Source organism: Anomalospiza imberbis, chromosome 1 (assembly GCF_031753505.1).
Source record: "Anomalospiza imberbis isolate Cuckoo-Finch-1a 21T00152 chromosome 1, ASM3175350v1, whole genome shotgun sequence".
NCBI lineage: Eukaryota > Metazoa > Chordata > Aves > Passeriformes > Viduidae > Anomalospiza > Anomalospiza imberbis.
Genome location: NC_089681.1, coordinates 115,225,287 through 115,241,376, shown reverse-complemented (window position 1 = coordinate 115,241,376; position 16,090 = coordinate 115,225,287). Strand labels below are relative to the sequence as shown.

Genomic DNA, 16,090 nt, shown 5'->3' with positions numbered 1-16,090 from the left:
CTGTGACCCATAAACTCCCAGCTGTCTCATTGTCCACAGCAGGGCTGAGCTCCATGTTTCCCTGCTGCTCTCCCAAATTAAGGGCAGCTTTCCTCCCCTACAATCCTTGAAGAGCCCATATCCAGCCATGGCAGTGGTCTGGTCTCCAAAAATTAAATGCTTATGCTTCCTTGGCCCGTCCCTGTTGTACTTTCATCCTCCAAAGGCAGTGTTTTCCAAGCTTTGTGCAGACCTGCGTGTCTTTCTAGGGTTGTGAGGACATTGCCACAGCTGGTTCCCTGGGATTTCACCTGTCCCAGTCCATTATTTAATAACCATGCAAGTGAGGAGAGGGGGCACAGAAGTCTCTGGTTGCCTTATGTTATTATTGTGTATTTAAAATGATTCTGAAAATGAGATTGCTGGACAGCCTGTTCAATTTTATTCCTTCTGCCATTCATGTCTGAATAGTAATTTCCTTGCAACCCTGTCTGTGCATTGATATATCCTGGTCACTACTTAAAGCCTTATTTAAGTTTGGGCTTTCCCCACTCCCCTTGCTTTGGAGGGCTATAGTGATATCATACTTGGTTCTTCTCCCTTCAGGCTTCTTAAAATATACTGTATATAGTCTGTATATGCTCTACTACAGTCTGAATTTTGGAATAAAATACTTGTATTTGTGTTATAAAAGGGAATTCTTACCTCCCATCTTTTTCCTTGTCTTTTCCTGAACAAACCCATACTTGGATATCAGTACTTCAAAACTATTTTAAACTGGCAAAGTAAAACTTGATGGGATATCTCCCATGACTGAACATTTCACCAAGACGGTGTTAATTTTTCCTTCAGATGAGTATTTAATTTTGTCACTGGTTGAAATCCATGGGCACAATTTGGTAAGCTAACATCATGCTCTTTTAACTTCTAGTAGTTTTATATCTTAATGATATATTGGTCTTTTTTGTCAGAATAAGCTGCTTCAAGCGACAGTTTTTATTAAGTGGTTTCTCAAAATTGAAGAGAAATCAGAAATTAATTTCAGTAGCCATTCTGCATCTCCTGTGTTAAAGTCCTATTGCTGATGACCTCTCTGTCTGAGACTGGGCAGAATGTTGGGCTGGGGAGTCTCTTAGGCTCCATGGCAGCAGGCTCATTGTCTTGCAGTTGCCATGGTGGGGGAGGACTGAAAGGTTTTCCATCCGCCTTTATTTCAGTGACCTTTTCCAAGCTGGGAATAGCAGTTGACTTGGAAAAACCTATACAGTCGTTTCTCTTCAGTGAGTCCATACAGTTTCCTCTCGAGTCTTGTAAGCTGAAAAATAAATTGAAATTGAGGAGGTAATATTTTCTGTTTTCAGAATGCCATTTCTGAAAATCTTTGATTTACTTCCCACGCAATACATAGTTGGAATTTATTAAACTGCTGTATGTGAAGACTCCTGTGCTTAATGCTTCCAGCAGCATGCATAAGTGAGGTACAATAAAAGTTCAAAGTAGTGTCAGCATGTAAAATGTTAACAAGTAAAAGCTTGATAAGATTCTTTAAATATTCACAGAGGCTTAATTTTCATCATTGACTTAATGCAGTGACTGGAGTATTCACAAACTCTGTTTGCTTATTCTTTCAGGCTGAAGGTTTTGAAGCAGATGTTAGAAGATGTTAGCTGTGGATACTGGGGTTGTGGAGGAGTGGTTATCAGAGTTCAAGGTAATACACTCTCTGATATTTAGCCAGAAGTGTTTGAATCGCTGCTGGTGAAGTATGCAGGAGTGCTTGCATCCTGTAGAAAATGAAAGATAGTAACCTTGGGTTTTGCTGAGATCATGTGATAAATACAAATGTCTACTTGAAAGGAATTTTTTCCTTGCCTCTTTGGGGCTACGTACTTCCTGACAGAGAGCAATGAAAATGTATATCATAGATGAATTATTTTATTGGTTGGAGTACCAGACATAACTGTAGGTTTTGCTCCTGGTCTGCTTAGATACACTGGAAATATGTTTTCCTGTCTGTAGAGTGGAGTCCTTTGAAGGATTGGAGATAAGAATTACTGTAAGACTTAGGAACATTCAAATGTACATTTTCTAAAAGAATTGTTAAAAACATTAGATTTTTACCTTCTTAAGTAGTGGCAGAAAATATGTTTAGTGTTAGAGAAGAGCTGGAATTTGCATTAACTGGAATTTGTGTTTTTCCATAGTAATACTGTATCTGGTAATAATGTTCACTACCTGTGTACAGTTGGTCTTGAGAACTCCTTGAAGTTTGGATCTGAACCAAACTGTAAAAGTTTCACGGGACTGACATCTCACAGTGAAATTTCAGTGGCGGTTGCATTTTTGTAACTTCTTCAAAATCAATTTCCTATCCGCTGTTGTTACATTCCATATGAAATTGCAGAGTGATAGAGTGCAGTGTGTCTTCTGGCAACGGTCTGAAAATGTGAGGATTTCTTTGTGAAACAAGGTTTAGTTTATATAGTACACTCTGATAAATAGTGACTTGTAATGGAAAATTGTTTGTTGAAATAGCTGTTACAGTTTAATGATAGAAATTGCTTATAATATTTTTTATTTCAGACACTGCCAGAAGCATCCATATCCAAATATGCTACCAACTTGAAAGACAAGACAGCTTTGATTTCATCTCTTTACAAAGTAATTCAGGAGCCACAGAGTGAAGTGAGTATTTTGGATCCCTCACCCAAAATGTCTGATGTAACACTGGCAGAATGAAGACCTTGCATGCTAGGTAATTGATGAAAAGTCTCCTTCAGAAAGTTTGTTCTTAGCAATGACATACTATCATGGAAAAAGTATTGCAGGTTTTGTAACCTACTGATCGTAGTTAAGCTTGTAGGTCACATTCATAGGCTTCAGGGCTTGGATATAGAATTGTGAAATGCATTAAGGAATTGAAAAGATGTTTGTGTTTGACAGAATTCTTTCTGTAATTATCACTTGAATGTGAATCTCTTGGTGTCAGAAGCTTGTCTATTACAATGCAAGAGAACAAAGTTAGGTTAGCCATCCTTTTTAAATTGTTGCTTAGGTTTTAGGTCTTTTGTTGTTTGAAATACATATGATAAAAAGATATGTATTTATACAGTGGATGTACCCCTACTGAAATGAGGGCAAAATATGAAAAAAATTGTGGGGAAGAGGAGCAGGTTTCCTCAGTACTTGTACTAAGAAGGTTCTGTATCCCGTGACTGCCCTTGTTTTAAAATGTCCAGGTATGTTCAGAACATCCTGATCTGGGTTTAATTGTGTGTTGTTAACTGCCTTGTACCATCCAGAAATCCTTTTGTGCATTATTTTAATATTGCACCAAATCCTTAATTCTTCTGAAAAGACCCAGAAATAAGGCATCTTCCCAAAGTTTGAGATTATGCCAGTACTAAAGGTCAGAAGATAAAATGCTTGCAGTGTATATGCTTTTGGAGAGAATGCTGATAGTGAAACTCCCAGGTTGTCCAGCAAAGAACAAATGTAATTTTAATTTGCTGCTCAGAAAGGCATTCTGAGTCATTGCAGCTACTGAGTCAAGCCTGTCTGGTCTTCAGAATTCGTATCAAAATGTAAATTAATCTGATGAGTCTCCCTGTTGATTGCCTAATTAATACTTTCATAAGTTCTTTGATTTCTTACTACCTCTGACTATCACTAGGTTTCTCAGGGGCCTTAGTAGCAGGGTGCTGCTGCAACTTCTGGTTGAAAAGGTTGTTGGGATAATTCCAGGGGCAAGGTATTGAAGATTTCTCTGTTAGTGGGACTTAGAATTGAAATGAAGAGCTAGTGTTGACACTGAGTGTTGTTTGATGAAAAAGTCCTAAAATCTTTTTTGGACTGTTCTCCAAGTAGCTGTTGCTTTGTGGGAGAGGCTACTTGGAGCTTTCCACATTGTAAAAATAATTACAAACCAGCAGTTAAATAGAAAAATAATATCTTTTAGCTGCTGTTTGAGATCTGTTAGCTGCATTGTGCAATGTCAGCTTGCTGTACTGTGGAGGGTATGTGCTGTCTGCTCTTATCTCACGGGTGTAATGCAGAGGGGAAGCATTTGCATGATTTGCACTCTGCTACAAATACTGCAGAGTTTAAAAATGGACAAACAACCCCATCTGTACACCTTTGAATATATGTGCTTATAATAATAATCAGTAATGTAAAATTGTGATAAATCTTGTTTTGCAGGATGAATGTGGGGTTTTTTTAAGGATTTGAAAAGTAATCATGGGTATTGCCATCTGTAACTGCATTTTTCTGCTGATTCATGTTTGCTTTTTATATGGGTTGTTTTTGTTTACTTTTCAAAAAATTAATTAGCCATTTGTAAGATAAATGGACTACTTGTTTAACATCCACTTCATAGTAGCTGTATAAGTAAAGACTTTGTTAGTTATGTTTGAGGTTCCTGGGCCACTTGCTAGGTCAAAAATGTAGTTCATTGAAAGGAGAGTCCAGAAGATGTGTAGATTTAAAGGACTTAAAATTCACTAAAGACTTCCAGCAGTCAAAAATAATTGAATAAATATGTGATGCATTTTTTTTAAAGGTTGAAGTTATTTTGCTTTTTACTTAAAACACTCTTGCTGTCTTTCTAGATAGGAGCCAAACAGGCACATGCATTAGGAAATAGCAAGTGTTTGGAGTGTCTGACACACTTTGGGTGCAGCTTAAAAGGAAGAGGGATGAAATTGCTTGGACATTCTTCTGTTCCAGCATGAAAAAATGTCTTAGTCTAGTTCTTTGTTTAGTTCAAAACATACCTTGATTTAGTTCAAATGATATCTTGAAACAGCCACAGTCATTAGTGCTTTTTGGTATTAGGTTGTAGCATGTGGTGGCATTTTGAGGAAGAAAATCTGGATTTGTACTGATGATGCATTTCAATGTGCTGATACAAAGCTGTCTCAAGTGAGATAACAGTGTAAACATGGATACCTGTCACAGCTATTTATGGGCCTTTTAAAGTTCAAGCGCATCATTCAGAACTGATACTTCTTACTGGAAGGATGCGAATTGTGTGAAAATATAAGCTGAATACGGAACACAGTTCTGCTGGTAAGGTTTTCTAGAAGGATCTTTGCTGTACTGCTCTTAAAACTGATTACTAGTTTAGCTTGGTGTGGCTTTTTTGCCTTTACTGTAGATTTTTCAGGGATGATTTTTCCAAAGTGAAGCTAATATCTCTCAGAAGCTGAAAGTTCCTCTTTTTTAGAATGAATCAGATTGTGCCAGATTACTTCTTAAAAAAGAACTCAAATCTGCTAAGATCTTTCCGTTTCAGAAGTAACTTTGGGAGGTAAGAAATGTTGACTTTTTTTTCATGTTCAGGAGGAAAAGGTTAGGAAAGCAAGCAGGTATATTTCTAGCGTGGTCTCCCTGGTGATTTTGCCTCCATGCTTCAATAAAGGGATGAATATAGAATTGGTATTCTTATTTTTCTGAAAACTTAGTCTACTAAAACTAAAGTTGTGATCTAGACAAATAGCAGAGCTGAATTTAATAGTTCAGCTGGCTTTGAAAGTGCCTGCTCTTTTTGACAATATTTTCTAATTGAAGAAAATTAGGAAATCTCCTAATTTCCATACATTGACAGCTGGTGGTTAACACAGTATTTCATCCTTATATCAGAGGTAGGTGGTAGCACAAGAAGGCACATTAAATCCAGGAACACAGGCAGGCTGATAGCTTCATTGTTTTAAAATCTTTTTTAACTTGATCTAGCTTAATGTATTACTTCCAGTTCAATGATTTACATCCATTTGTATCAGCTTAACAAATTTGATTCTAAAATTACTCTTGAGGCTTCCCATTTCTGTCTCAAGTATGCAAATACATTGAAGCTTCTAGAAGATTGTAATGAGAGTGGGAAAACAAACTAATTCTATTGTGTATTAAGTTTTTGTAAAACTTTAAGTGTTATACAGCTCTTCTCACTAGGTGGGTAAAGCTTCTAGCTTCATTTTGTGTATGCTGTTGGAGTTGTAGAATAACAAGACCTTTTGTTCAGATATTATTGTTCAGTATATTAGAGATATTGAGAGGTATGAGGTATGTGATAACTATCCTCTATATTTTGCCTTTGAGGCTGGAGGAAGTGAGCCAAAAACAAGGCAAAGCAGCTGTTGGATTTTTTTTTTTATTCACTTAGGATGAATGGTTCTACTTTTATCATCCAGAAGTATGTTACAGGCATGGAAGTGTGTAAGGTGACTTGAGCAGTTACTGTGTCAGTCATCCCTGATAACTAAAATGTCATTTTTATCAGTTTACAGTTTCGGCTACAGGGTTGATCCAGACAAAGTTGCAGATTTTTGTAATGTTTTATTCATTCATGATTGTAACTTGTATTTCAGCTTCTGGAGCCAGTTTGCCACCAGCTCTTTGAGTTCTACCGCAGTGGTGAGGAACAATTACTACGGTTTACGCTGCAGTTTCTGCCAGAATTGATGTGGTGCTATCTTGCTGTCTCAGCCAGCAGAGATTTGCAGAGCAGTGGATGCATAGAAGCTCTTCTCCTAGGAGTTTATAACTTGGTTTGTATTTCAACGTTTTATTTTGGAATTAAAATGAAGTGATTATTTCACTTGCAACTCTTCAAATCCGTGTCTGTCAGAAATCTACAACATGAACTTTCATTCTTTGGTCAATATTTTCTCTGCTCTTTGTATGGTTCTTGAATATTTTGTTACTTATTTCTTGGTATTAAACTCACATTTCTAGGTGATCACCATTTCTTGGTGATTAAATCACATTCAATCACATTAAATCTTGGTGATTTATCACAATTTCTTGGTGATTAAACTCATATTCTGCTTGAGAAGTTTTCGAGGCACTGCATTAGAAATTGTTGCCTGTATTTTGTCTATCTGGACTAAAACCACAAAAAATTTACTTTCGACTAGTACTTGACTGCTGAATCGCTTGCTTAGCTTTGACAAATTAAAGGTGTCCATTTTGAAATAACCGTGACATTTTAAAAATACTTTATATGAAAATATCATGTTGGTTGCTGTATCTCTGCTTTGAATTACAGAATTAATAAGGAACCCTTAAAAGCACCATATTTTAGTCTTTTTATGGCTATTTTTAAATACTTAGTGTTTTATTATGTCTCTTGGGAGTCTTGTCTGTGTAGTTTGTTCTGGTTGTTTTAGGAAGGCTTTTTGTGAAGCAAAATATTGATGAACTTCAACTCTCTTCATCTGAAAATCTGGAGAAGACGGCTGCTATCCATCTCCTAGAAATAATCATAAGTGTCTTCAGCAAGCAGGTGGAAATGTCTTTTTCACCCAGGAGTCTAATTTAAAAGACCTGAGCCCTTACATTCCACTCCTCTTGAGGCAGAGTACAAGCTTTCTTCCTTTTCTGTATGCTTAGTTGTATCTGACAAGAAGAGCATTCCTGAAAAGCATTTGGTCTTATCTTACACCTTAAGGCAATTCACACCTTTATATCCATGGTGAAGTAATTTAAGGTGGTTCATGGATGTGGCTGTAATCACTTGTTTTTCTCCCAGAAGAGATTACATTTACAGTTAAGTTTGAAACCAGTCTGGTAGCATCCTGTCTTAGCTGAGAACTGTTTCTTTCTCAATTAGTAACTTGGCTTTCCATCTCCAGCTGCCTGGGGTCATAAGAATTTCACAGCAAGCTTCTCTAGGAAGCTGTAGGTCAGCATGACTTTTGGGAACTTTTTCCCTGTTTTGCTTTAAGACATAAGGAATGCTTATGTTAAAACAGTGCCACGGTACTCACTGGCTTCTTCCCTGCTGTTGGTGTTGCATTAATCAAGATGGTATTGTTCTGTAGTATATATTTTGAAAAGGTAATAGGTGACCTGCTTAGATACTTATTTTCTCTTTAACTAACTACTTTGTTTTCAAAACCAAGAGGAAATACAAAGCCTAATATAAAAGTAATTCCTATGTAAATATGTACAATGGACTCTTGCAAACTTAATATGTTCAGTAGGAGTCCTGCAGTTTCTTACTGAAGGAAAATGAAAAATGAAAAATATTGCTCAGAATAATTCTAAATTGGCTACATTGTGAGACGTGGAATTATTGTGGCTGAACCTTGAGATCATGAACTGGATTGTTCTACCTTCAGTTTAGGGATGTACAGTGGTAGTGCATGCAGTTGAAATTTTTTGCTTTCCTAGCTGTAGTTATCAGGGTTTTTTTAAATACACTTTAATACACATCATACACTACAAATACATCCTCAAATGTACTCCTGAAACTTAATTACAAATCTGATTATAATGAAGAATACAAATAATAATATTTTTAGAATTTAGAAGTTTGGGTGTAGCCATTTTCTTTCCCTTTCTCCTATATATTGAGGAACATGTTTTCCACATTAATCCAGAAGCAATATTAAAAATTAAAGTGTCAGTGTTTTATGTGGAGAGTGGAGGAGCTGTGCAGCTTTTCAGAAGGAGCAGCTTTGTGTGCCCTTTTAATTTTTTCAGTCTTCCTTTACTGCTTCGTATTTTATTTTAAGACAGGAGTTGTAATAATTACTGTGTGAAGTTAGACCTTCAGCCTTCTAACACATGGGTGTTAAGAGACACTGAAATTTCTCTCATGATTATTACTTCTGGATATGTGAAATCAGCTGCTGAAATTTAGAAAAGAGAAAAGTAAAATCTAGTGTGTGGTGTTTGTTTTGATCAAGTCTGCTTTGGTTCTTTAAAAATTTTTTATTTGAAATACTTCAGTGCTCTTCTGTGGTACAAAACCACATCTTGTTTTGCCTTATCCATTAGTCTTCTGTTAACTTAGAGGAGCAAGAAGTCTGCCAGCTACTGCTGTGGTGGTATCTTTCAGGAAAGCAGCTTCTCTAAAGCTTTGCATCCATGCTTCTTTTAATTCCATGGAGTGAGTTATCAGACTTGGGCTTTTGATAATGTTGTGATCTGCTGCTGTCAAATCATGTGAGACTGCAGTCATTCCAGAACTGTAATATTTCCAAAACAAATTACTTGTTGAGTGCTTACTTGATGGTTAATAGTTTTCAGAACAGCATTATTGATTGTTCACAATTAGCAAATTGTGTATAATTAAAAAAAGATGATGCTGTTTTAAACATGATGTTTCCTCTTAGTGTTTTTAATGTGGGTTATATATGCAAATGAATGTGACCATGGCCAAGTTATTTGAAGAGTTTTCATAAACAAAATGTGTGGCGATAAAAAGCAAGAGAGATAATTTCTAGCTTGCAGCTTGGATTGTTATAGTATCCCTATCAGTCCCTATAATAAGTAGTATTTAACACCTTAGGATGTCTGTTTTCTGTAGTACAGTGTAACCATTTATATCTTCTGTCTTTTTCAGGAGATAGTTGACAAAGAGGGACATAACAAAGTGCTGAGTTTCACAATTCCATCTTTGTCCAAGCCTTCGGTCTATCATGAAGTAAGTGACACCTACGAAGTGAAATTCCTGATTGAGAAGGGCAGTGTTACCATGATTGTCAGGGGTCTTTGCCAATCAAGTATCTCCCCAGGCTGCAGGCATCTCACTGGCCAGAACCTGAAGGGCCGTGGAGTTCAAACCAATGAGAGCATCAGACAGGGTCTTTGAAATGCCCTATATGCTGTGGGGATGTGTTTGTTAAGAGCAAAAGTGAAAAGTAGTTTTAACACGTTGTATGATGACATAGGAACATCTGAGATTTCTGAATACTGGTAACTGGTCTCTGAGGCCTTTTCAAGGTGGAATAGTCATAATTGCATAATACCCATGCAGCAACTATGTATTTTTTTTCTTTTCTGAAGCCATATGCCTTATTTGGTGTAAAATTAACAGATAACATCTGAACGGTCAGATAACATTAAGCCTGTTGAAAATTCATATATAAATGTGGTGATGCTTATTGTTGGCTATTTTCACTTGCATTATAGCAAGATTTGAGGTGGACAGGCTCTGAATGACCCTTTTTTTCTTCAGCCTTCCAGTATTGGCTCCATGGCTCTCACTGAAGGAGCTTTGTCGCAGCACGGTTTGTCCAGGGTTGTGTACAGTGGACCTCATCCTCAGAGGGAGATGCTGACAGCCCAGAACAGGTGAAATTGTATCATGGGGTTTTGCTTGAGAGTCTCTAATGGATCTGAGCTTCTAATTTTTGGTATAGTTGCAGACTGAAGGAGGATAGGTGTATGTTGTGTTTTGTCATGTGGTTTTTTTTTGGTTGGTTTTTTTTTTTTTTTTTTTAATTATTATTTTCCTAAACATGTGTAAACATAGATGCAGAAAGATCAGCAGGCCATATTACTACATGTAGGGGAAAAGCTTACTCAGTTGTTGATGAAATTGAAATACAATGCCAGATCTGTTCAAATAATTCTTTAAAACTTCCCTGTAAATTTGTTTCCTTTTAAAAAATAAAGTTGGTAATGGAATTCCAATGTTTCTTTCAAATCCCAGGTTTGAAGTGCTGACTTTCCTTCTGCTCTGTTACAATGCTGCCTTAAGCTACATGCCTGCAATGTCTCTTCAGTCATTGTGTCAAATTTCTTCAAGGTAATTTCTGTAGGTTGTTTACTCTTGAAATGGCATTACCTAATAGAAGTGCAGTCAGTTTGGAATTTTTTTATAAAAACAAGCTTTGAGTTCCCAAAGGCCACTTTTAAACTTGACTTCTCCTCATAGGTGTTTACAGCTGCAGCTGCATTATTTGCTTTTAAAGTGTCTCTTATATAACTTTGGGTTGAGATCTCAAAATGGGGAACAATAGCCTGGCTTATATGCAGGTTAAGCTTCTCCTTTAAGAGGAGAAGTCAAAGAGAACTGTTTGTTTTTAATAGCAGTAGTTGTAGTTGTGTTAACTAAAGAAAAGCGAAGTGTCTTTTAGAAGTGTGGTATATTTTGCATTGCAGAAATAAATAAATTCGGATGCTGTGCATGTTTAAACTTTCTTGTAATTATAGTAGGTGTTGAAACTAGACATACATCCATTTTTATGGATACATTGAGCATTTCCAAAATCAGCTGTTGCTTCAAAAAACCAAAATAACAATGGCAACATGCCCCTCCTGACCTCAAAACAAAGCCTACCTCAGCTTTAATTACAATGTCTATTTTTTGATTAATATCTTTTTTCAAAGAAGAGAAATGGGTAGTAAGCATGTTTGTCTCTGGATTTTCAAAAATGGACTGTATGTTAAGGGAAAAATTAGAATGCTCTCCTTAACCCAGGAAACCCAAGAGACCAAGAAGTCACCTGCAGCAACTTTTCTCCAGGATAGTTCCTAGGCTTCTCTCACAACTAAAGCATGATAATGGATGCCTGTAAGATTGCCTTCTCTTCAAAGGAGGCAAGAGACTTTGGAGTTTGAAGCACTTGGCAATATTTACAAGAGTAATTACAAGATCTTTGTTAGATAAACTGCTTCAATATATGAGGTAAAAATACTTAGAAGCTAAGGATTGTGGAAAGGAGACTGATGTTGGTTATTCTGCTTGATTAGGTTTTTATTGTATTTGGAATAAATAATTTTTAAAATGTCCAAAAGAACCCCAAGCAAGTTACCAGTAGATGCAAGCAAGTCTTTCTACTTCAAAATGTTGAATGATTACTGAATTATTTAATGCTATACAATTTAAATTCTTTCATTGTTCTTTATTCCTGACTGGTTTTGTCATTCATGTTTCTCTGCTTACTGAAAATCTTACCCTGACAGTAATTTAGAATAGACAGCGTGCTAGAATACAGGGACTATGTGTCAGAAGCCCTGAATATCTTTCAGTGTCCTGTTTGGATGTGGTGAAATCTCTATTCTGCTATTTGGATATTTAGAATAACTCCTTTAATTGGTTTGAGCAATGGGAAATTTAGGGGGTTTTCTTTAAATCTACAATGAATGTGTTTTCTTCCAGTAAATCTAATTCAATTTTTATCACTTTCTTAAATTACAAATATAGATTGTAAATGTGAAAATTACGGCACAAAATAAGTTGTGCTGGTCTCAAGTTGTAAATCCAGTTTTTTTGCATTTGAGCAGCTACTAAGTCTCTCTTCATCAGAATGTTAACTTACTTGGATGTCATTCTTGCATTTTTAGAAGAAGTAACTCAGGGCTTCTAGAAACTGGTCACTACTGGTGAAGTATTGAAAGTCTATAAACTACAAAGGTGGTTCCACATTATTTACTAATGACAAATGTATGATTTCTTTAGAATTTGTGTCTGTGGATATCCTCGCCAACAAGTGAGAAAGTACAAGGGAGTCAACAGTAGGATTCCAGTTTCATCTGAATTCATGGTGCAAATGCTAACAGGGATCTATTATGCCTTGTAAGTTGATTTTTTTTTCTAATAGGCAGACAAAATAGAGAAATGCCAGCCTAATTTGTGTACTTGTTCAGACATGCTGCCTTGGAGGCATTTCATTTTCTATGGGCAGATGTGTGTACCAATAAGGGGTCCTTGGGAAGAGACAGTTCTCCAGCGGTAATAAGACAGCTGGCTGTCTTATTACATTGTTTGTTTGATTATGGGAAGAGCAAGCATCCATACCTGAAGTATGAGATGTAGTCATTATACAAGCACATCTCCACACTGCCTTTGTAATATAAATGATATATAATATTGTCTTATTTAAATGACAGTGACAAGGTATTCTGAGTGAGTCTCCCAGTGTAAAACAGTCTGCATTTCTACTGAAATACAGTTTCTTTAACTTTTTTCATCACTGCAGCTTTTGTTAGGTTGCTTCCTAATGCTTCCAGTTTCACAGTCTCTCCCACCATGCTGCAAGCAAGCATTACAATTTCTTCTGCAGCCACTTTTAAATTCTGGGCAACAGATCTGCCATCTGCAGTCCATCTGCTGAGTCTAATACCTGAGAACCAGACTTCAACCATGAACAGCTAACCCCCAGAAATTGTCAGTAATGAAGAGTCCGTCATAATCACTTAACATGTCAAACACCTGCGTGAGCAAGACAATGAGGGAATGACTTTTGCAGGAGAATGGATATAGGATTAGATGGAGCGTTACTTGGGGCCTGGATGGGAATATTTGTTTACAATGAAAAGGGCAGTCATTGAGGCACATTTCCTTGCAGCAAATAATCAACCCTGCAAGTCATAGAGAAGTACACATCCCATTTGGCAGTGGTTTTCCTACAGAACTGAGGGTGCTACTTGAAACCTGGAGGTTTTTTTATGGGCTTGTCCATGACCACACCATAAATATATGCAGAATCACACAGAGGTCCTACTTGGATGAATGTCCCCAGTTATTTACAACCTGAACTGGAGGGATGGTGCATCACAGCTGTTGTTGCACCATCTATCCCTGATAACCATGACACACTTAAAGCATTGTGGGATTTTTTTAAGTAACCTGCTATGTGTGCTGTTCATATTTTCCTTTGCTTGAGCTGCTTGAGAGGGCACACGGTCACAACACTTCATTGCTCTGCCAGAGAGGGCTCCATTATTTTCAGGATGCTGCAAAGAGAGGGAACGAGCTGAGATCACAGGGTGCAGTGTCTTTGCTATAAATCCTGAGAACCAGTGTTAAAAGTTGCTGCACCTCCTATTTCTGTCACAAAACTGGAATCCTGTGATAATAAATCTAGAAGCACGTTTGTTTAAGACCCTGTCATGTGCCATAGAGTGTGTTTCCACAGAATACTACTTCTAGTCAGCCATGGCAAAGTGTGTCCAGAGCCTGTGGTAGTTCCTGCAACAGCTCCAGGTAAAATGTTACTACAGATACATTGCTGGAAACTTTAATGAAAAATACATTAAGGATGGTACAGAAAGAAGAAGGAATTAATTGGCATAAAAAATTTATGAAGATAACCAGGCAAAATTGTACAGAAGAACTGTTTATTTTGTGGAAGGAAAGTAAGTTATACAGAAAGTGGGAATGAGACTGGGTGTTAGCAGACTGGAGCTTGTGCCCTGGGGGTGAGGTTTGTGAGCCTGATGCAGAAAGTGATGGAAGTCATAAAAGGATGATAACAAGAATGACCTACAGTAAACTTTTGGCTTAGAAAGTGAGACAAAAAAGCTTCTTGAAGTAGTAGAAGGTGCTATGCCCTTGGGAAAAGATAAAAATGTTTAGCAGTTGAAACAGTAATATTCACAGTTGACATCAAGAAAAGAAACACTTTACCTCCTCTTTCCCTGTTATGGCTTTTCCTTTTACTTGTTGCAGATTTTGTTTGTTCGGGGTTTTTATATTTAAATTGAAAAAGATGCACACACACACATCATTTACAACTTATAATACAATTTATTGTATTAAAAGATCTGTATAATATAGCATGTATTATACACACACAAACCTAAATTTTCTCACAGACTAGAAGATATCTGGATTTGCTGAGAAAAAATTATATCCTGATCACTTTCAAAGTGAAGAGTGGTAGTGAAATTGCACATAATGCCAAAGGCAATGAGGAGATGCTAAAGCCATCCAGGTCTCTAATTCTGAACAAACCTGATGGAAATACAGTTGCTTGTACCAGGATGGCAGAAGCCATTGTTCCATGCAAGAGTTCACCAAGTATGGTTCCTTCAGAAATATTTGGATTCATCAGCACTTTGCTAAAACCAAGATGTTTTGGATGGATTTTTTAAAATTATTAACTAATAACTAAATTATTTAGGTAATAATAATAATTTCCAAACAGGTTTGGAAACTTAATGAAATTCTCAGTGAAAAGAGATCTATTAGTCTGGAAAAACTGGAAATTTAAAAAATGCTTTAATTTTTCTTCTCCATCTCTGCAAGTTTATTGTTGAAAACAAGTTGATTTCAATTGGATGTCAGTTTTGAAAAGAGTCACCAGCTGTGTAGCATTTCAGCAGCAGTGGAGATGAGACACCAGTCAAGATTATATATCTATATAAACCTATATTAATATAATTCTAACACATTTCTTGTCAGTCTGTTTTCACCTGCAGACCTTTAAGCATTTTTTTGAAACAGTTTTTGTGTCAGCCCTTACAAAGAGAGTCCTGGTGACAGTGATTTTCCTTTTCTTGGTTGTCTTTCACTGTAAGAGTGGACAGAGGTCCTCAGATTTTGTGGTTCATACACTAAGAATGACTGATCTAACATAAAATGAATCAGATTTGTGTAGCGTGTCCCAAGAAATTCTTTTATCATCCTTTTCTAAGGATCACAGATCAGCCTTCAGCCTTGTAACAGCAGTAAGATTTTTGAAATTTTACATGAAACTGGTAAATTGGATGACATGAATTGCTGGGGTTTGCCCTGCATGTATTTCGGGTAGCCAAAGGTGATGAAAGTAGAATAAAAAAAGTTCTACTCTTAATTGCTACCTTCAACTCAGGATATTTGTGTGTACTTAGCAAAGCAGTTGACTTACCTAATGGTATTTGGATGGGTTAGTCAACATAGTTGTTGTCCTATAGCCAGTAATATCATTGCAGTTATGAGCTTGTCACTGCTTTAGTTGTTAGCCTCCCATCTAAAGCTTTTAAATGTGAATAAAAGATGTAGATTAGACTGGAAATTGGCAGAAAAAGGATGGATGTCCCCTTTTTAAGGGCCTGATTAGATTTCTGTGCCACCCTGCTCACGTGTGACCTTGACTTTTTCTTTTTTATTCAGATTGTTAGTCTGTGCTAGTTCTGAGTACATATGTTGTGGTCTTGTCACCTGTTGACAACGGCAAGTTGTCTGCCAATTCAAATTGTCTGGTCTCTTGAAGTTACAAAACTATGGTCTTCTTTTTATTTTTGTTGAACACCTGTGAATGACGCCAACATCATATATAGGAAGATTTATTTTTCTCTCTATCTCTGTTGTTCTGTTTTACCTCTGCAGGACCTCCAAATCAAGACAAAGTTGTCAAATTTTGCATGGGATTGAATGAAAACAATATATCCATCACTACTACTTAAGCAAGTTGACTGAATTTCAGGTTCATTAAATAAGGTGCAGTGATGCCTGTCCAGGTACTCCACTGGCAGGTCTTCACCAAACTGAGCTGAATTAAAACCAATAATGTAGCAATTTAGAGAGGACGTGTTCATATAAAAACCAGGAACATTCATTCTCCTTAAACTTGTTTTTAAGGTAGAGATTAAAAACAAAGCCTTTAGAAAT

General features: G+C 36.7%; 1 protein-coding gene and 1 long non-coding RNA gene across 2 annotated transcripts in view; both read left to right on the top strand.

Moving 5' to 3' along the window:
* The window catches only part of LOC137483942 (uncharacterized), an 84,660-nt gene extending 68,868 nt beyond the window's left edge, over positions 1-15,792 (top strand). Inside the window, exon 3 of the long non-coding RNA XR_011004684.1 lies at positions 15,593-15,792. This is a non-coding gene — a long non-coding RNA (uncharacterized lncRNA). The remainder of the gene's footprint in view (positions 1-15,592) is intronic.
* On the top strand, positions 1,533-12,296 carry LOC137483869 (hyccin-like). The gene is made up of 7 exons (XM_068207300.1): positions 1,533-1,690; positions 2,563-2,664; positions 6,348-6,527; positions 9,332-9,412; positions 9,947-10,062; positions 10,424-10,519; positions 12,176-12,296. Exons 1-7 carry the CDS (start codon positions 1,640-1,642, stop codon positions 12,294-12,296), a joined length of 747 nt encoding a protein of 248 aa, XP_068063401.1. The 5' UTR covers positions 1,533-1,639.
* Positions 15,793-16,090: the final 298 nt, after the last annotated feature.

Coding starts and splice junctions, on each gene's coding strand:
- LOC137483869 (XM_068207300.1), top strand. CDS start 1,640: ATGTTAGCTGTGGATACTGGGGTTGTGGAGGAGTGGTTATCAGAGTTC. Junction 10,063..10,423: donor ATGCTGACAGCCCAGAACAG/GTGAAATTGTAT, acceptor TTCAAATCCCAG/GTTTGAAGTGCTGACTTTCC. Junction 10,520..12,175: donor TTGTGTCAAATTTCTTCAAG/GTAATTTCTGTA, acceptor TGATTTCTTTAG/AATTTGTGTCTGTGGATATC.